This window comes from Lepisma saccharinum, chromosome 15 (genome assembly GCF_977018435.1).
Source record: "Lepisma saccharinum chromosome 15, izLepSacc3.1, whole genome shotgun sequence".
In the NCBI taxonomy this organism is placed as follows: domain Eukaryota; kingdom Metazoa; phylum Arthropoda; class Insecta; order Zygentoma; family Lepismatidae; genus Lepisma; species Lepisma saccharinum.
In genome coordinates, this window is record NC_139243.1 from 13,247,167 (window position 1) to 13,266,423 (window position 19,257).

General features: G+C 36.1%; 1 protein-coding gene across 1 annotated transcript in view; it reads left to right on the forward strand.

Moving 5' to 3' along the window:
- LOC145999600 (F-box/LRR-repeat protein 16) overlaps nucleotides 1–11,279 on the forward strand; it is a 375,020-nt gene extending 363,741 nt beyond the window's left edge. Inside the window, exons 3-4 of the mRNA XM_083136648.1 lie at nucleotides 4,690–4,838; nucleotides 10,349–11,279. Of these exons, the coding sequence (XP_082992774.1) occupies nucleotides 4,690–4,838; nucleotides 10,349–10,497 (298 nt within the window). The 3' untranslated portion in view covers nucleotides 10,498–11,279. The remainder of the gene's footprint in view (nucleotides 1–4,689; nucleotides 4,839–10,348) is intronic.
- Nucleotides 11,280–19,257: the final 7,978 nt, after the last annotated feature.

Genomic DNA, 19,257 nt, shown 5'->3' on the forward strand with positions numbered 1-19,257 from the left:
CAATAGAAGAGATTTGCAACTGAAATTCAGTGCTGCAAGGAGACGGAGGCGCTATCGCTAAATCAAATATCTTTGCAGCATCTTCTTGTAAGTAGATAACTCTTGTATTATCGAGAAGGAGCGGTTCAATGTACAGTTAGATTGTTTAGTAAAATGAGCATTTTAATATTACGCATTTACATATAAATATAGTTGAGGAAAGTATAGTGTTAATCATTTCTTGTTTCCCACCCGATTCGAGGACATTTGTGCATCCCGAAGAAACTATTCGCGACACCAGGACAAATTATATCATTCCGGGATTGTCTCGGAAAATTCGGGACGTATAGCAGGTCTAGGTACGAGGGTCACTATTTATATTTTGAGCCGTGGCAACACTGATTGAAGTTAGGCGCGATTTGACATTTGCATGGAATCGTCTGGCATTATTGACCATAACGTACTTCAAATGTTTTGTCAATAGCTTCATTTGTGTTGTTTATGTTGCCTTGGAGATTGCGCGACAATAAAATGGAATTAACTCGTGAACATTTTCGTGCGATGATTTTTTTACGATTTTCAACGTGGATTATCAAGACAAGAGTGCATCGATCAACTTACTTCCACATTTGGCGATGAAGCCCCATCCTTTGCCACTGTGAAACACTGGTATAACGAATTTAATCGTGGCCGCCATTCGCTCACCGACGAGATTCGCGAAGGTCGTCCAAAATCAGTTGTTCAAGAAAACATTGATGCTGTGCAAAACCTAATACTGCAAGATCGTCATGTGACATACTGTGAGATTGAGGCAACCATAGGCATTAGTTCCACCAGCATATATAAAATATTACATGATCATTTATCTGTGAGAAAGGTATGTTCTCGTTGGATCCCACACAATTTGACAAAAACTCAAAAAGACGCTCGTGTCAATTGGTGCAAACAAATGCTCAATAAATACAATCGTGGTGCTTCAAAAGACGTATATAAGATTGTAACAGGTGACGAATCATGGATATATGCATATGAGCCGGAACGTAAACAGCAGTCGACTGTATGGGTGTTTCAAGATGAACCCAATCCAGCAAAAGTTGTTCGCGCTCGAAACAAATGGTCGCCTGTTTTTTTGGGAAAACTGGTCATGTGGCAACTGTGCCTTTAGAGGAACGTAGAACGGTCAACTCTGAATGGTACACAACAATTTGTTTGCCAGAGGTCTTCGGTCAAATACGGAAAACAAACAAACGCCGTCGGATCATTCTTCATCAAGACAATGCCAGCTGTCACACATCTCGTCTAACAACCGACTTTATGAACAGTCAAAAAATCGAATTGATGGGTCATCCGCCGTACAGTCCTGATTTGGCACCCAATGACTTCTTCTTGTTCCCGAATGTCAAGAATAAATTGCGTGGACAACGAATTTCGTCGGCGGAAGACGCCGTTGATGCGTTCAAAAACCATATTATGGAGGTGTCTCAAGAAGATTGGAAAAACTGCTTTGACAAATGGTTCGAACGAATGCAAAAGTGTATTGACCATAAAGGAGAATACTTCGAAAAACAATAAAGCAGTTTTCAATGCCAAATTCCTGTTTTTTCATTGTTAGGCTCAAAATATAAATAGTGACCCTCGTATCATCAGGCTATCAAAATCCAATATATCAACCAGGCCATCCAATATTTTCACACACTGTCCAATGAATGAGGGATAGCCATTTCACATTTTTGAAATAAGTTGTTGCAATTTTGCAATGTGTTTACTGTGTTCAGAGAAACGTGAGTTCAATTTCTAGTACAAAATGGTCCAACAACGAACAACGAAAGGTTTACCTTGTAATATTCTTTTGTGCTCTCAGCTGATTCATTATTCCCTCAGATTTGACGGCGGGGTGTTCTAGGTCTCTTCGTTTCTTCATCATAGTCTCTAAGAAGTTTTTTTTAAATATCTCTATTAGAAACTGTCATGTTCACAGTACTGAACGGTCCACCTTTTGAGGTGCCAAACATAATCTTGCATTGCATGAAAACAATTTGGTTAGAACAAGTGGAGATGTTTCAAACTCCCCACAGGTTACCTAAATTCACGCTACTTAGTATTGATATTTTTCTGTTCATCTTTTGTCAAACAACTTGAGAATGTTACGGTGTTTCCCTAGTTTTCTTGCATTGCGTTTTTAAAAACTAAATTCCTTTATACAGACTGGAGGGGAAAAATTATAACTGATTTGACCGTCCCAATGCAGTTTCTTATAATGCAGTTTATATCTCTATTAGAAACTGTCATGTTCACAGTACTGAACGGTCCACCTTTTGAGGTGCCAAACATAATCTTGCATTGCATGAAAACAATTTGGTTAGAACAAGTGGAGATGTTTCAAACTCCCCACAGGTTACCTAAATTCACGCTACTTAGTATTGATATTTTTCTGTTCATCTTTTGTCAAACAACTTGAGAATGTTACGGTGTTTCCCTAGTTTTCTTGCATTGCGTTTTTAAAAACTAAATTCCTTTATACAGACTGGAGGGGAAAAATTATAACTGATTTGACCGTCCCAATGCAGTTTCTTATCTCAGAAATACCGAAACTATCAGGAAATTGCAGACATTTGGTCAGCAGTCCCATCTGGTATGTGGAAATAAGTAATTTCCTTCCCATCCGTAGCCCATCCTATACGTCTCGAATTTAGGAGAATATAATAAGTTCGAAGAAATTTTTATGAAGAAGCGGATAGAACAGGTAATCTGGTAATTTTATTGAACCATAAGGGGGGGTTGGATTCGTTGAACCCCCCTTAAATACGCCCATGAGCACACCCCTTCCCAGCTAGGATAATTTATACTGCGTTGTGTCCATGTAATCCATACGAGTATCGTTCACATATCCCGCAACTCGATCAAGCATTTCTCAGCTAATTGGAATTTCCACTTCGAGCACTGCCTCTAATAGTTCTTGGTTTTACCCTTCAACATGTACTGCTTATTTCTGTTCGGTAAAAATTAAAAATACACGGGACCTACAACCAAAATTTTTCAGAACCGAAAAAATTAGTACGTGTGTTCTGTACAATCGCAATATAAACATTATTGCAACAATTAAACAACTTAAATATTTCGCATTTTACTACATCATATATATTGTTGAACTACCTTTATTGGCAATTCGGGGATATAATTCTGTAGAGACACTCGCTTTCCCTTTTGGGCAATATTTCTTTTATTGTAACACCGTGACCACGCGGACCCGAATGTGAACAGGAAGTGGACCCCTTACTTACATTATTTTCCCCTCCCCTGGCACCACCTCCTTTGGCCACCTTCTGAAACGCAACTCCTCCATCAGCCACGACTTTCTCCCGGCCAATGTCTGCCACTTTTCCTTATCGATCAGATCAGATCAGATCGATACTTACATTCTTCTTTCAGGATCTCCTTTTCTGTCCACAATATATATCGATAGATTCAAACTTGAATTCAAATTTGCGTTGCTGAAAACTAGAGGCGTCTCGTAAACGCATGCGGTGCATGCTGCGCATGCGTCAATTGTAGGAAAAAGGACAACTTGCTCTGCGACGACATTCATGAGCATTTCTACATTCTAATTTCTTCATATAGGAGAAGTATTTATTTTACACTAGAGCGCTCAACTGAGCTTATATTACATTTCTTGGGTCTGAAGTGAAAGAAAACAATAATTCTTTTCCCACAATTGATGCATGGGTCACTTCAGATCCAAGAAATGTAATATAAGCTTAGTTCAGCGCTCTCGTGTAAAATAAATACTTCTCCTATATGAAGAAATTAGAATGTAGAAATGCTCATGAATGTCGTCGCAGAGCAAGCTGTCCTTTTTCCCACAATTGACGCATGCGCAGCATGCACCGCATGCGTTCACGAGACGCCTATTTTCTTCCACCTGTACATGATTGTCATATCAAAAGGGGAAATTTGTGTGGATACATTTCAAGATGACGGATTAAAAACTTATTTTGGCTACCTTGCGCGCTTTCCAAATTGTGTAAATTGAGAGGTGTTGAGATGAAATGTTTGCAACACCAGTTTATAAATAACCTTGGCATACTGATCCAGATTTGCATATGATTGAAATTGATTTGCTCGTTTCAGACTTTAGACGTAGGGAAGACTGTTGCACTTTGAGCATAGTATACATTGGAACATGTATTGGTTATGATTATTTCTTGCTACTTAGCGGGCTCAAACTCAGCTAAGTTGTAGAGAATGACGATAGGTAGCGCTGACAGCAGTTCTGGTTTGTTTTGTTACAAATAGGGATGGACAATATCGAAGATTTGATATCGCGATATATGGTCAAGAAAATATCGTCACAGACGATACGATACTCGTACGATATTTTTTTCGTATCGTGATATAGGCGATATATCGTCTCCACGACATATATCACCAAATATCATGACGAGAATATCGCCTGAACGATATTCTCTCAATATCGCGATATATCGTCTGGACGATATATCGCCCAATACTAGACAAAGCGTGGATTCTTTGGACGAAACAATTTTCTCAGTGTCAAAAGTAAATTTTTTTTTTGGTTGTAATTTGTGTTCTAATCAATAAGCGAAATCGTGTTTGTAACAAATTATACCTGTTGAAGCGTCAATGACATTAATTGAACACAACTGTCTGAAAGTATGCGAGTTCTACATGATGTGTCATTGTGTTTTGCAGGTGCGTCCATATTACAGACATCGGTGTGGGCTACATTTCCACGATGCTGTCCCTGTCGGCGTTGTTCCTGCGATGGTGTTCCCAGGTGCGGGATTTCGGGTTGCAGCATCTGTGCGGCATGAGGAATCTGCAAGTCCTGTCGCTAGCAGGTGAGGACATTTTATAATTTGATTTTACCAGGTATAATTTCGAAGGAAACTGGTATTTCTGTTATTAAAAAAACACTATAAATTATTATTATTATATTTAAAAATACATCATATTTTACAGAACGTTACACAGAAAATACGTATTGCAAGTAGTGTTGCCCACGAGACGAGACTTTGGCCTGTCTCGTCTCGTGGAGTCTCGTGGAAATGCTGTCTCGTCTCGAAAATATTCGTTTGTCTTATGACACATGGTCAATCTCGTCTCGTCTCGAATTTTTAAAAGCCTGTCCCGTCTCGTCCCGTGGGCAACACTAATTGCAAGATTAATGACGTGCACAATTGGTTGTGGGTCAAGGGGTACCGGTTTCGATACCCGATGAAGGGACATAGTGGTTCAGATTCCACTTTAACCTGTATGTCCAGTCCCGATTAGCCAATCTGTGCATAAAGTGTACTTAAAACAAAAACTAAAACAAAATAAATTGGTTGTGGGGTTTGCCTAAAAAAAATTAAATTCAGAAAAAATGCCAATTTTTGTTACTTCAAGTCTACTTTATTATTCAGAGACGTTAATCGGCACTGGACCTACAGTTTAAAGTCCGGCCTGAACTACTGTGCAATGTGCCTCCCACTGGGATCGAACCCTGGTCCCCTTATTTACAAAGCTGCATTTATAGCTAGAACGGTATGGGGAAAGATATGCTAAGGATTCTCTTACGGTCCAGCTGCCCTCCTTTACTAAAAGTATGCTACATATTAAAGTTTTAAGTATTATTAGTGTGCTAGAAACAACTTATTTACATACTACTTTTACACAAGCAACAAATATGTTGTGCATACGTAATACATTTAAATAATATTACACAGGATTGTAACTTTAGAAAGAAGATATATCATAAATCTTTTACGTAGGTAAAGTTAAAGTAGGAAAATATTTGGACCTAAAAGGGATGAGGAGACAGGTGAGTGGAGAAGGTTACATAATTTAGAACTACATAATTTGTATTCATGTCCAGACATTATTAGAATAATTAAATCAAGAAGACTTAGGTGGGCAGGCCACGTGGCACGAATGGGAGAGGAAAGAGGAGTTTACAGGATTCTTGTTGGGAAACCTGATGGTAAGAGACCAGTAGGAAGGCCAAGACGAAGATGGAGGGAGAACGTCGAGATGGACCTAAGGGAAATCGGTAGGGATGGAAAAGAGTATATAGATCTTGTACAAGATAGGGACAGATGGAAGGCCTGTGTTGCTGCAGCCATGAACCTTCGGGTTTAAGAAGGCTAGAGAGTTAGTTAGTTAGGTAAAGTTAATTAATATCAGTCTTTTAAGTAATGCAATAATTACAACTGATTTTTATGTTAGATCTAAGTTAAACATTCTTGGGTGCTGTTTGTTAACTTCGCTTTTCCTGTGGGGTTTTCGAAATAGGTTTTCAACCTATTGGTTATTTAATAAATTGCAAATATCTACAAAAATACTTTTTCACATTGGATGAAGTTATTCCGAGAATCCTGTCAAACAATGTTTAGGTTTTTTTAAAAATAGATCCGATCGCTTGTCACACAGGTGGCGGTACCACACGAGCTGCAACTCAGTCAAAGTAGTGCGGATCATACGTTAATGGAGGGTGAATCGCCACTTGCTCTAAAATTAATTAAGGAGTTATTGTTAATTATCTGTTTGATGAACGCTTAATATATATTCGATATATAGGGGGGAAAGGTCGCCGTTTGAAATGCCAATGAGGGAGGGAACCACCATTTAGGCTCATATTTAGAACGCTATGGTGGGGGGGGGAATCGCCCGTATACCCTCATGCCCTCCCCATTATTCCTCCCATGTTTTCTGTCTGGTCATACTGTTACACCTTTCACCATTGGCGTATGTGTAAGCATATATCATTAGTTGGATCGCAGAAAACGCTTTTGTAAGGAATCGTGTCACGTACAGGTTATACACAAATGAATGGTGCGGTTATAGATGTCAATCAAAATTTTATTTTTCAACTTACGTGGTTGCAGCAAACACTATTAGAGGCGGAAACTATCCTAGTTTTTGATATGTGAGTTAAAATTACAATCCTTCAATGTGAGCTTCCCTGGGCACACGACACACATCAACGCGGTAATCAATTTTGTTCCAGACACGGTGTAACATGTCCATTGTAATATCCTGCACTGCATACATTATCCGATGACGAAGTTGGCATAAACTCTGTCTTTAATAACCCTCCATAGAAATAAATCGCACGGCGTAAGTTCCGGGGAACGAGGGGGCCAAGAAAGAATTTGATTTTTATGGAAAATCCTTACGTGATAGAGGCCATATTTGGAATCAACGTATCAAAAAGATTGTAATTTTAACTCACATATCAAAAACTGGGACAGTTTCCGCCTCTAACAGTGTTTGCTGCAACCACGTAAGTTGAAAAATAAAAAAAATATTGACATTTATAACAGCAGCATTCATTTGTGTAGTTGTTTACTCAAAAGAAACAAAATTTTCTCAACACCACCTAATATTTTTCACAATGGCCCTATTTTGATCATTTTGACTCTAAATTTACCCTTACACTCCCTAAAACTGAACTCCTCCACCAAAATAGAAAATTCTGAATAAACCGCTGAAAAAAAGTGTTGAAATAAAGTTTTCTGTAAAAGTTGGAATTTTAGTAGGTTGGACTCATTAGAATAATCAACAAATACGGTTAAATGACGTTACATAGAGTTCCTTCATTTTCTGAAGAATAACTGGGTTAGATTTTAAGTTTTGTGCTATTAATTTCACATATATAGTACTATATGCCTAAACGAACATTTAGTTTACCTGGAAAGCCTTAATTTGGGAAAACCCCTCTACAAAACTATCGTTTGAGGCAAATTAGTCAGGGCTTCCTCAACATACATCACACGAAATTTCCGGAATGGACCATATTCGTGGTGACATCAACAGTAGACAACTAAGCACGATTGAGTCCAAACAAAGTACTAGGGACGTTCAATATATAAGTTTCTCTGAAGAGAAATTGAAGAATTGGGGTGGGAACGGCTGCCCTACCCTCCATGCCCCGATTTAGCGCCGAGTGATTTCCATCTTTTTCCGGTGTTAAAGTCTGAATTGAAAGGTTACCATTTCGAAACAGATGAAGAAGTGAAGCGGAATGTGAGAATAGTGCTGAATAGCCAGAGCCTATTTTTCTTGCAAAGGGTATGGACAAATTGGTGCAACGGTGGGACAAATTCCTGAATCTCTATGGGGATTATGTGGAGAAGTGAGGAAGGATCCTCCTCCACATGTATGTATAGTTTTCTAATGTATCTTAAAAATATTCTTTTTTACAGCATAGGGAAACTTATATATTGAACGACCCACGTAGTCACGTGGTTTTGGAATATTTGGTAGCATTGGATTTTCCATCGCAAGGGGTAGCTTTAATGATTGTGACAGCAGTTATGAAACAAAATTATGATGTGTACTGTACATTGGGAACCATGATTATTACCGTGCAAATTGTCCATGACTATTTTCATTTTTTTTTACATCCTATGTGTTTTTAAGCGATGGATTTTTATGTATGCTAGTGCAGAAGTTGTCAACAGCTTGTTTTAAGTTTTCTTTGAAACTCTTATTCGCGATTAAAATTATCCGATATGCCATCTGGTGGGATTTTCCGGAACTACTCTATGTAGGATAGGAAGTCGTTCAAAGCATGGGAAATGTTCGAAAGAGTATCGTCTACTGTTCAGTTTTTTGCTCTAAATCGTTTTGTGGATCAGGACAAGTGAAAAGTTTGCATGTGTTTCCACCCCGTGGAATTAACAAAATGAAATTTGTAAATATATCAGAGAAAACAGAATTGATTGACGGAAGGTTGGTTTTATTTATTTATTTATTTGGCGTTTTAAGTCCAATTTATGAACAGTAAGGCTAATCGGGACTGGACCTACAGTTTAAAATGGTATCCGAACCACTATGTGCCTCCACCGGGTATCGAACCCGGCACCCCTTGATTACAAGGCGACGACGGACCGAAGATTGGCATGGGGGATAACATTGAAATGCAGCAAGGAAATTACGAAGAATGCACGATTCTGTTCACTTTATTTTTCCGAGAGATGATTCTATTACCATGAAAGCAAAGTTTTAAATTGTTCTTTATGTATAAAACTTTTTATTCGAAAACAATGTATTATGTATGAAATTTGGAAAAGGTGCAAGTCGATTAAGTGCGAAGATGAAAATAATTTGAGAATTAAATAATGTCTGTAATCATAAAGGTAACCAGAAAAAGAAAATCGACATGTGAATGTTGTTGAAATTGTGAATTCTATTATTATTATTATTATTATTATTATTATTATTATTATCATGTGTTATTTTTAAATCAACCTGCCTCTTTGGGGGAAGAACTGCAACGGTATGTTTACATTTTTCTCCTGGCCAAGCTTTGTAAATACAGGTGAATTGCTTTATTTTCAAATCATTTCCGAGAGCCCTAGTTACAACCTGAGGTGCAGATGAAACAGCACTGCTGTGAAGATCCAGTGCGTATACATTAGTTTCGTCTGCGTTTTCCGTGTTATTTTTGCCTATCATAATTAAGTTCTTCGTTCTCAGCACAGCTTCACCTTCGTTATAGTTCCTGGAATTCACATCGCATTCGCAATATTAAAAAACATCGCGTAATTTAAACGTTTCTTCCATACCAGCCGTGACAACATGCTGCTCTTTCGTACTACTACTGAATGTAAACAAAGATTTATCCTACATAGAGCGGCCATATTGGAAGCGACACTAGCGCTCAGGTGGTAATTTTAATCGCGAATTGGGTCAAATAAAGTGCCCGAACATGGTGATGGACAATTTGCACGGTAATACCCATGGATCCCACTGTACATCCATGTAGAGATGAGATGTCGGAAAATACGTCTATATATCACATACTTTACAGAGAATAAGATATGATGTACACTTCATAATTTGATTTCACAGTTCACATAATTTGATTGCTGTCAGAGTTTTAAAAATTACCCCTTGCAATGAAAAACCCAAAGTTATCGCTTGAGGCAAAACCTCGTGAGAAGATTGTTTGGACTCAACCTTGAAGCGTGACGTCACACTAATATCGTCTACTCTACAATAACTTACGACACATGAAAATTCCCGAACACCAACCGACATCACACGAAAGTCTTCAAATGCAAAAGTATCTGCCATATAAACCTCTAGGTATTCAAGCGTTAACATTGTTTATCGGTATCAGCAAAAATTCAATTTACTTTTTATTCCCAAAAGAAGAAAGTGGATTCCCTTGCAAACATATACATTCCCATTTACACTTGAATTCAGCACATAAAGAAGTATAATTCACACTCTATTATCATCAGAAAGTCTATAGATATGTTAATATTTCGGACAGTCCAACCTGTGTAAAATCCACCTTAATTATTATTGTTATTTCTTAAGTTACAATCTGATATTTAAATAATGTGACAATTCTTTCTAGGCTGTCCTCTTCTTACATCCAGTGGTCTCTCTAGTCTAATACAGCTGCGCCACCTTCAGGAACTGGAACTAACTAACTGCCCCGGTGCATCTCGGGAGCTGTTCGAGTACCTAAGAGAGCATTTGCCAAGATGTCTTGTTATAGAGTAACAACCTAGGTTTCACGTTAGAAGATAAGGTTCGATAAGAATAGATTGAATTATAAGAATTGTATTGAACAATACTAGTCTGTGGTATTTTGTGTACACGTTTTTCTATTTGACAGGTATCAAATAGTCTGCCCACTTTATTTTCGATTTCGAAGAAAAAAAAAGTAATCTGTGTTCGAGTCTTTTGTGATTAATGTGTGTGAGACTATGAAGTGATTGTTGTGTACAACAATTATAAGTGAAAGTTTTGTAGATGTGAGAGCTGTGATTGTTAGGTGATCACCGAAGAATACAAGAAAAAAAGTATATAAGAATCTCATTGCCCAAATACTAAATCCTAACCTTACCTCTTAACCATATAGCGTAAAAGCTGTGTACGTTCATAAATATTTACAAGTACACTCCTTTTTTGTATCGAATAATAGTGTGTCTGATTAATTCACTGTGTTATCTATAAATTTAAAAGAAACATGAGTGGCTTATTGTTTGACAAAATAAAACAGATTCACAAAAAAAAGAAGACTGAACTTGCTTCTATTATTTGTTTTGACTTTTCTGTTATTTTTCATGTAATAGGTTTTTGAAAAAGTTGAGACATTTCTTAACATAGAATTCCAAAATTTTGAACAAGAAAACCTGCCACAAATCAAAACTGTGGTGCTCGAGTGTGTTGAGGCACCTTATAGGTTTGCTATAGAAATGTAAGTGCATTTTTATATAACGCAAGATAATTTATTTGTATATATACATAAGCACGGTTTGAAAATAAAGGAACAATGTGAATATATTTTACTGAATTGCGTAGAGAATGTTATTAGGTTGTGCTAAGCAGTCTCTTCTTGCAGTTGCTCTGTAAGCATTCCAATAACAGAAAAGCTTCCAAGTTTTAATTTCACCTGTTGAGAAAAATGTTTTATGTGATGTATGAAAATAATATTTACTTATTCTAGTCCGTTCTATGAAAATTTTTAATATTTACCGTATGTAAATATATATTAGTAACGGAAACAATAATCATGAAATAGTAACGTATAAATGACCCTAACTGCAATAATAGTGGTGATAATCACTTTTCTGTACTGTTCATGGGAGCATGTACCTTACAAACTAGTGTTGATAGGGCCACGGCTTTAGTGTTTGCTCAAGTTGCCAAACATATAGGCTATGTTGTATGCTACCTACTCCATTTTATTGTTATTATTTTTAACTCCTGCTCTGGTTAATGATAGTGAGGAAAGTAAACGGCGCCATGTTCAATTACATTGACACAGGGTCAAAACATTTGCAATTCAGCTAGGATTGTCAGATATTCAAATTTCTTTTCATGACAAGCAACACCAACTTGATACTTGTGAGGAAAGTTCAAAATGTATTGAAATTATAAATTTACGTAGTACAAACAGTAAGAAAAACTTCAGTGACAATTATGGTTTGTTATGTTATTCAGTCTTGTTCATTATCTCCACACGTTGAGTGTCTGACAATTCTAATATGTACATAAAAAAAATCATTCTTGAGAATTTCTAAACAGCTCAACTTCCTTCATGTAGTTATATATTGTACAAAATGCCATATTTATCCAAATATTTCAAATATATACTACTTTTTAATTCTCCTACACCAATCATACCAAAGAAAATGGTCGGATAATAGCCTTTATTTAGTACTTTCTTTAATCCTCAACCCTTATTCTCCATTTATATTCCAATTTTATTGCATATAACGTAGATAAACATTCCCCTTTTGCAATAAGGTACTGACTGCTATATACTAGTCAAGGCTATTGTGTATTCTGAGATATATAGATGAGCATCTTGTGGTCCTTAGTTGTTGAATGGAAGAATACATGAGAACAGAAATAAGAATAAACTATACCCTCATACTGCGCTTTTATAATATAAGTGAAAGGACCGGAACTCGTATCTATACATACTATTTTTCTCAAGAGCGATAAATAAAAAAATATATTTGCGTAAATGACGATATTTCTCACCCTAAGATTTATTTGTCGTTCCATTTACAATGCTCTATGATCAAAGCAGTTAATTTAAGCCATATTCTAAAGTATGACTGTGTATCTTAACTCCTAGCTAAAAAGCACAAGGAGCTAAGAAATATACCTAGCTAATCCTAGACTAGAGAGAAAGATAAATGTAATAGACAATTGACTGTAATTGCAGACATGGTTTTTGGACTTTAAAACTCGTCTATTTTCAGTTCTTAAGATGATCTTAATCTTACCCAGTTGCAGGCATTTTAAAAATGGTACTACGCATGTTTCAAAATTTAAGATATGTCGAATTATTGTTCTTAGAAATTTTCTTATCGTGGTTTTGGTATTTTCAGTTAATAGTTTAAGGTTAATTTGAGTGAATCAATCAATTATGAGGTTTTAAACTAAGAATCTACGTATATTCAGTGATGTGTATGTCTTATTATTAATAGCAAAAATGTATTCTATTCTTATATTTACAAAAGATTTATTGCATAGAATATACTTTTGTAAGGTAAATCTCATTTTGTTGCGTAAACGTAAACTTTAAATTTTTGTGGTATTTCAAATTTATTTGTGATTAGTTTTAACTCTATAGCTTATATTTCCTAGTGAGAACTATTTTTATTGCTCTTTTTAATCGTCTGATATACGAGGTGTGATCAAGACATGTTTCTTATAAGCTAATTGTCACTCCACTCCACGACGAAATTTGATGACATATAGCTTTGTACCTTACTGCGCATGTGTTATTTTTCCTGGCAGAGTTTGTTTGCAGTGCCCGTCGGATATTCAGCTTTTTTGTCGTCCTGACAGAAAAAAATCGTGTGAGTTGCTAGCGAAACATATATTAAATAAGGTTATATCCGTAAATATAAATTTCTTCTCCATTTTCCCCATTAATCAGAAAGTCAGAGTTAAACGCAATTCTCTTGACATACCCTGCATAATAAATCGACAATTCTGTGATTCTTTTGTTAACTCGTCAACAGCTTGAGAACAAACACAATCACACTCGCCGGTTGCAGTAGACCAACTGAACTGGTAAGATTTCTGCAAAAATCACGCATGCGCAGAAAAGTGCAATATCACACCTCGCTAAATTTCGAATCTGAGGGGGTAACAGGTTTACAAGGAATAAAATAAAACTGGAAACTTTTATTACCCTACCCCGTATTCTTTTTGATTAACACAAAAATTGCTGCTCTGAAATTTGTGATAATATCAAATATATGTAATAGAATGACAACCAGTAAAATTCAAAATTCACGTGCAAAACAGTTCTATAGTAGAGACTCCCCAGAATATAGATAACGTTTTTCATAATACTTGTTTCTTTTAGTCTTTCTAAAGTCAAAAATCATGTCCAAATAATTTTTGAAAGCAATTTTTCAATCATTTCTGTACTTTCCAAGTTAACACTTAAATATTTTATTGTGAAAACGTAAGGCATTTTAACTGACATATTGTTTAATTAACATATAACCATTCTCTCAGTCCACGAAGAAATTGCAACATAGTTGACTAGTTGTTACCTTTAATTCTTCCTCTCACGAATACACTTGCAAATAATTAAAATTGTGTACATAGTAAAAAAAGAGGGTAAATATGTGGAAAATATGTATAAATACTTGTTCATATAGTGTGAGAATGTAGATGTTAACCTGTATTTCGTCAATGTTAATATTTTCATAAAACCACAGTTGTTACAGAAACGAACAAGAGATGTACGGTTTATATATGACTGAGCGTCACAAGTTACACTTAGAGATGTGTTTTTGTAACCATTTTACGATAATCATTTCTAGTGTACAGCCAATTGTGATTTTATTTAATATATTCTTACTAGGTAAGAAACTATATACAGTATATATAATAAGATCATACAGAAAATATTGTTCTTAAGGACAAATCATTGCAGGACAGTAAATGTTAGTTTATTTTTATATTCAAAGCATATTATTGCAAATTTACATCTACGTAATAGCATATAAGTATTATTATTGTAGTAATTTCACAGCCACTATGTGTCAGTTTCCAATGTGTGTCCAATTTAAAAAAAACAACTGGAATGACTTAACAACTAAAATTAAGTATGACAGTTGTTTCTTGTGAAATCAATGTGGAAATGATTCATGAAAATAGCCTCGCTTCAACAACGGCAAAGCAATACAGTGTATAGGCTACATCTTCGCGTGAAAGAGTTACTGAAAAGTCAAAATAAGAAGCATTTCTCTCTGTTATGAAACAAAAACTTAGGTGTTTGAATATGAAATGACATCACATTGTAAACTAAACTAAAACAACGTCTGCGGAGGAATCAAACTGGTGGAGAAAGTTTCGTTTAGTGATCATGAAAGAACCAAATGAATCTATTTAACTAACATATTAGCCTGTGTTTAATTTTTTGGGAAAAGGTATTTATACTTTAAAGTAGATGCAATATTTCAGAATATTCGGGCCAGTTATAATCAAAATTCGTCAATAAAATTCTCTGCTGTTTTTCTTAAATATAATGACCATATATATATATAAAGTGTATGTATTCATAAACTGCGATCAAAGAATCTGTTGTTTACACATAATATCTCTACAATATATGGTATGTTGATTCTCTGTATTTCTGGAAAATTATGTTCATTAGTTCGTTGATATGCATTTAGGCGCCGTAATAAGTATTAGTGACTGACTGTTACACAAAGAAATTACAAACAATGTAAAAAGTTTTAATTTAATCTTATTGGTGCAAAATTATCAGCTGCTGGGAACAATAAGATGTTTGAAAACAGTGAAAATTGCTCTTTCATGATATTTAGCAAATAAAGTCCAAGAAAATATTGGAGTAAAATGCAGCTTATCAGAGAGATTTCATCTTTATGATTGATTTCAGGTACATACCTAGTCTATGGGATGATCACGAAGGAGTTCACAGAAGATAACATGGTTTCAGTATATTCACCATTATTTGCTTTTAGTCATTACTACACTCACAATCTGTAAAGTTGCCCACTTTTTCAGTTGTTTGACTGACAAACGAGTGTGTTTGCTTAGATTGTTAAGAGTGCAATGAAGCGTTTCTGATTTTGTGAAAATGAATACTTAATTAAAAATATCCGTTCGTTAAAATTTTCAGTCCTGCACAAAAAAACATACATTTCGTCAGTTTCAGCAGTCATTCACTAGATTTCTTTCGTAGTAACATGCATTAAACAAAGGCTGTACACTTTTATATATTTGTTACTAGATATTCTACTTTAGCTGTGTATATAAAGTGCATGTGAATATTTATTCCACATAATTTGTTTATTATGTATTGCCTGACAATATGTAAATATTGTACATTTCTACTGGTAATTCACCATCCAACAAAAGATATTGCAAATAAAAACTGTAACTACTGACTCTTTCATAATTTTACCCCTTAATCACTTTCATACACTATAAATTAAAATAACATGTTAACTGTGTATGGCGCAATTGTCCACCCTTCTTTTTACAGCTAATGGAAACTTTGCAGCATATACAGAGATCAAAGAGCGTATATAACAAGCAAGGTTCTCTTTTCTAAGCGAGAGGCATCTGTTGGGTAAATGCCAAACTACTAGGGAGGGTGTCCATCATTGATTCATGTCACAGGCGCACGTCTGAACATTTTCTTTTACTTCTTATGATTGACTTGTGCAACGGGATAATTTGCGATTGCGATATGTTAATTGTGTGATGTATTGGCGGGGTGTGTAAATACGTTATCTTGTGGAATATCGTGCACATTTCTTTTTGGCAACTGCAGGCCGTAAAGGGGAGGGTTGTCTTTTCTGAATGACTTGTGGGATGGGATAATTTAAGAAAAATGCTTATTCACTTAATGTTATAATTGATGTACAGCATTTCAAATAAGTCTACTTTCAACAAAATAGCATCCCAGAAAAAGCTTTCTCTGCTTGCTTCAGAAATTTCCAGAAATGACGTAACAAATCTAACTAGCAAAGAATACATTTTAATCTTCTCCGCCACACACTGCAAGAAAATTGTTTAACTTTGAACAGAGAAAATTTCCAGAAATTTAGGTAATCGAAAACCGAGTATCGGCGTATAAGACGCACCCTGTTTTACAAACCTATTTTTAAGGGGGAAAAGTGCGTCTTATACGCCGGCCAATACGGTAATTCGTTCATGGTTAATCTAATGAAAGCAAAATTCCCTTACAGAAAATAATTTGAGCGACATTTTAAATGGTGTGTATGTATCAGAAGCTTCACCATAATGCCAACACTTTGAAAAACCATACTCTCATACATGTCATGTAAAATGAATTCTCACAATGTCATTTTTTCTGTAATAAAATAATCGGGGCAGATTAGAAGAGCAGCATGAAAAGTAAATACGTAGGAAACCGCATCGATTAGAATTCAAAGGTGAAGAATATATAATCATTTATATTTATATATATTATGTTATATTATATATTATATTTATATTTAGAAAGGAGTATCGGATCTATAAACCGCAAAACCCCGCAGTGTGGGGGCCCAGAGATGAAGAAGCCTTTAGGTAACCCTTGCCATGCATGTAATATGAGGTTCGTACTAGAATATGTGTATGTAAAACAATAAACATAATAATTTGTGTGTGTCGCCTTGTAATCGAGGTATCTCAGGTTCTATGTATGGAGGCACATAGTGGTTCGGATCCCACGTTAACTGTAGGTCCAGTGGACTTGAAACCAAAACTCATAATTTGTCCAGTACCACAAAGAGCAAAGAAGAAAAGACCACCTAAATATTGTAAGGTGAAACGATTTGTTATTCATTTTAGGTTGTCTAACAAACAGTAGTTTTCCAGTTAAAAACTTCTGTTTAATGCTACTGAACATTGATTTATTTCTAACCAGTTTGGTTAAGAAATTCCCAGTGGGGGGGGGGGATTCTACTGACTGTCTAGGGACAGCATGAGATAATGACTTTATGCCATATAACATTTCCCCCATTGATAAAATTTATCAAGCAGAGGGGGGACACAAGTACCCAGAGAGGTGGAAATCCCCCTCATCCCCCTTACAAATACCACCCTGTTTCTAACCAGAACTTTCTCGTCCCTAGTTCTGTTGCGAGGCTACTAGATGAGACTATACATAGAATTGAGTTAAGCCCCTATCACACGGAACTGGATTTCTAGTAGGAATGCCCTAGTTGGCGTTGAACTAACTTTCTAGGTAGCAATCATGGCCGCCTGGCTGACTGCTTGACTTGTTTGGAGGAGTAGGACATGTTCTAATTGCTACTTGCTTTCCTCGACTGGAATCTGTGGAACAGCCAATCAGAGCAAAGTTTCGCCATGTGAAGATAATTTGTGAGTGTGCAGAGAAGCGCTTTTGTCTGTGGTTTCCGAGTGTTACTCCAGCAATGTATAACGTATACAGCATGAAAGGCGCGTTGAGTTACACCATCTATGCTGAGTGCACTGTGTTTACATTTGAAACAACTAAAATATTCTTCCATACGTGTACAGTAAACGTTGTAAAGTATGTATTTAAGCAGCGCCATTGTTTTGTACCCAATAACGTTTTATACGAAACGTTATTCCTTTCGGTTGAATAGTTATCGGCTTTTAAAAATGTGAAGTGGTACATTGTTTACATCTCACGCGGCCGCCATTACAACTTCCCTCGTATGGGAACAAAAGTCTATCGACAAGTACGCTGATAAGTATCGTGTGAGGCGAAAACTAGCAAATGGGTAGCCAGTCCAATGCCAACTAGGGCATACCTACTGGAAATCCAGTCCCGTGTGATGCGGGCTTAAAGCGATGAAACTGGTCTTACTAGAAGTCCAAAACGACAAAGGACGGGGATGAAGAACCCGTGGATGGAAAGAAATGAATATGTACTTTGGGGCTCATGAAACCTAATTTGCTTACCTAACCACCACCGCATACCCAATCTAATGCAAAACTAAAATTTTGTATCGCCTAACACAAGAGGAGACTTAACATCTGGTATTATTGGAATAAAACACAAAGAAAATATTCCTTTGGATATAAGAAAAAATAATTTATATGTGACTTTTCAAGATAATATTAAGAAAAATAATAAAAATAATACAAAAATTCAGTTGACTAATTTCTTATCTATTGCTTATGTACTTTTGGATGATATAATAGAAGAAAAAAACAGGAAGTAACTTGCGTCAATCTAAAGTGAAACTGTTCAAAACATATATAATTTCAAATTAAGATTGCTATGTAGTACCGGTAATATATAGGGTCTCATACTATAGAGTGACAAAATAGAAAATAACTTTCTGCCAAAAAGTCTCCGGGCACCTTCCCCTCCATCGGTTCAACTCAGACCATAAGGTGTGACGGATTCTTGCGAGATAAAATAAGTAATTTGGTAAAAGTTATTCGCAAGAAATCGTCACAACTACGTCTATCTCTCCAACACTGAATGTTTGCGCGTTTGTTATTCTTATTTTGTTTAATTAATTCCGCGCACATCCTACCAGGTGGCTCTCTCAGTCTCGCCGCTCTGCTTCTGCAAAAGCCGGAATCGGCAGTCGTCGTCCTTCTACAATCAGACACGGAAGTGCTTTTTTGGCACAACCCGGCGAGACTTCTTCTTCTTCTCTAATGTGTCCCTATCACGCTATGGTGATTTTGGACAAAGGTACTGAAGGAATGTATCAGACAAAATCCGATAGTATCCCACGTTAAAATAAACGGTAAATTTCTTGTATCGGACAAACGGCTGAATTTGCTAGTTCTTTTAAT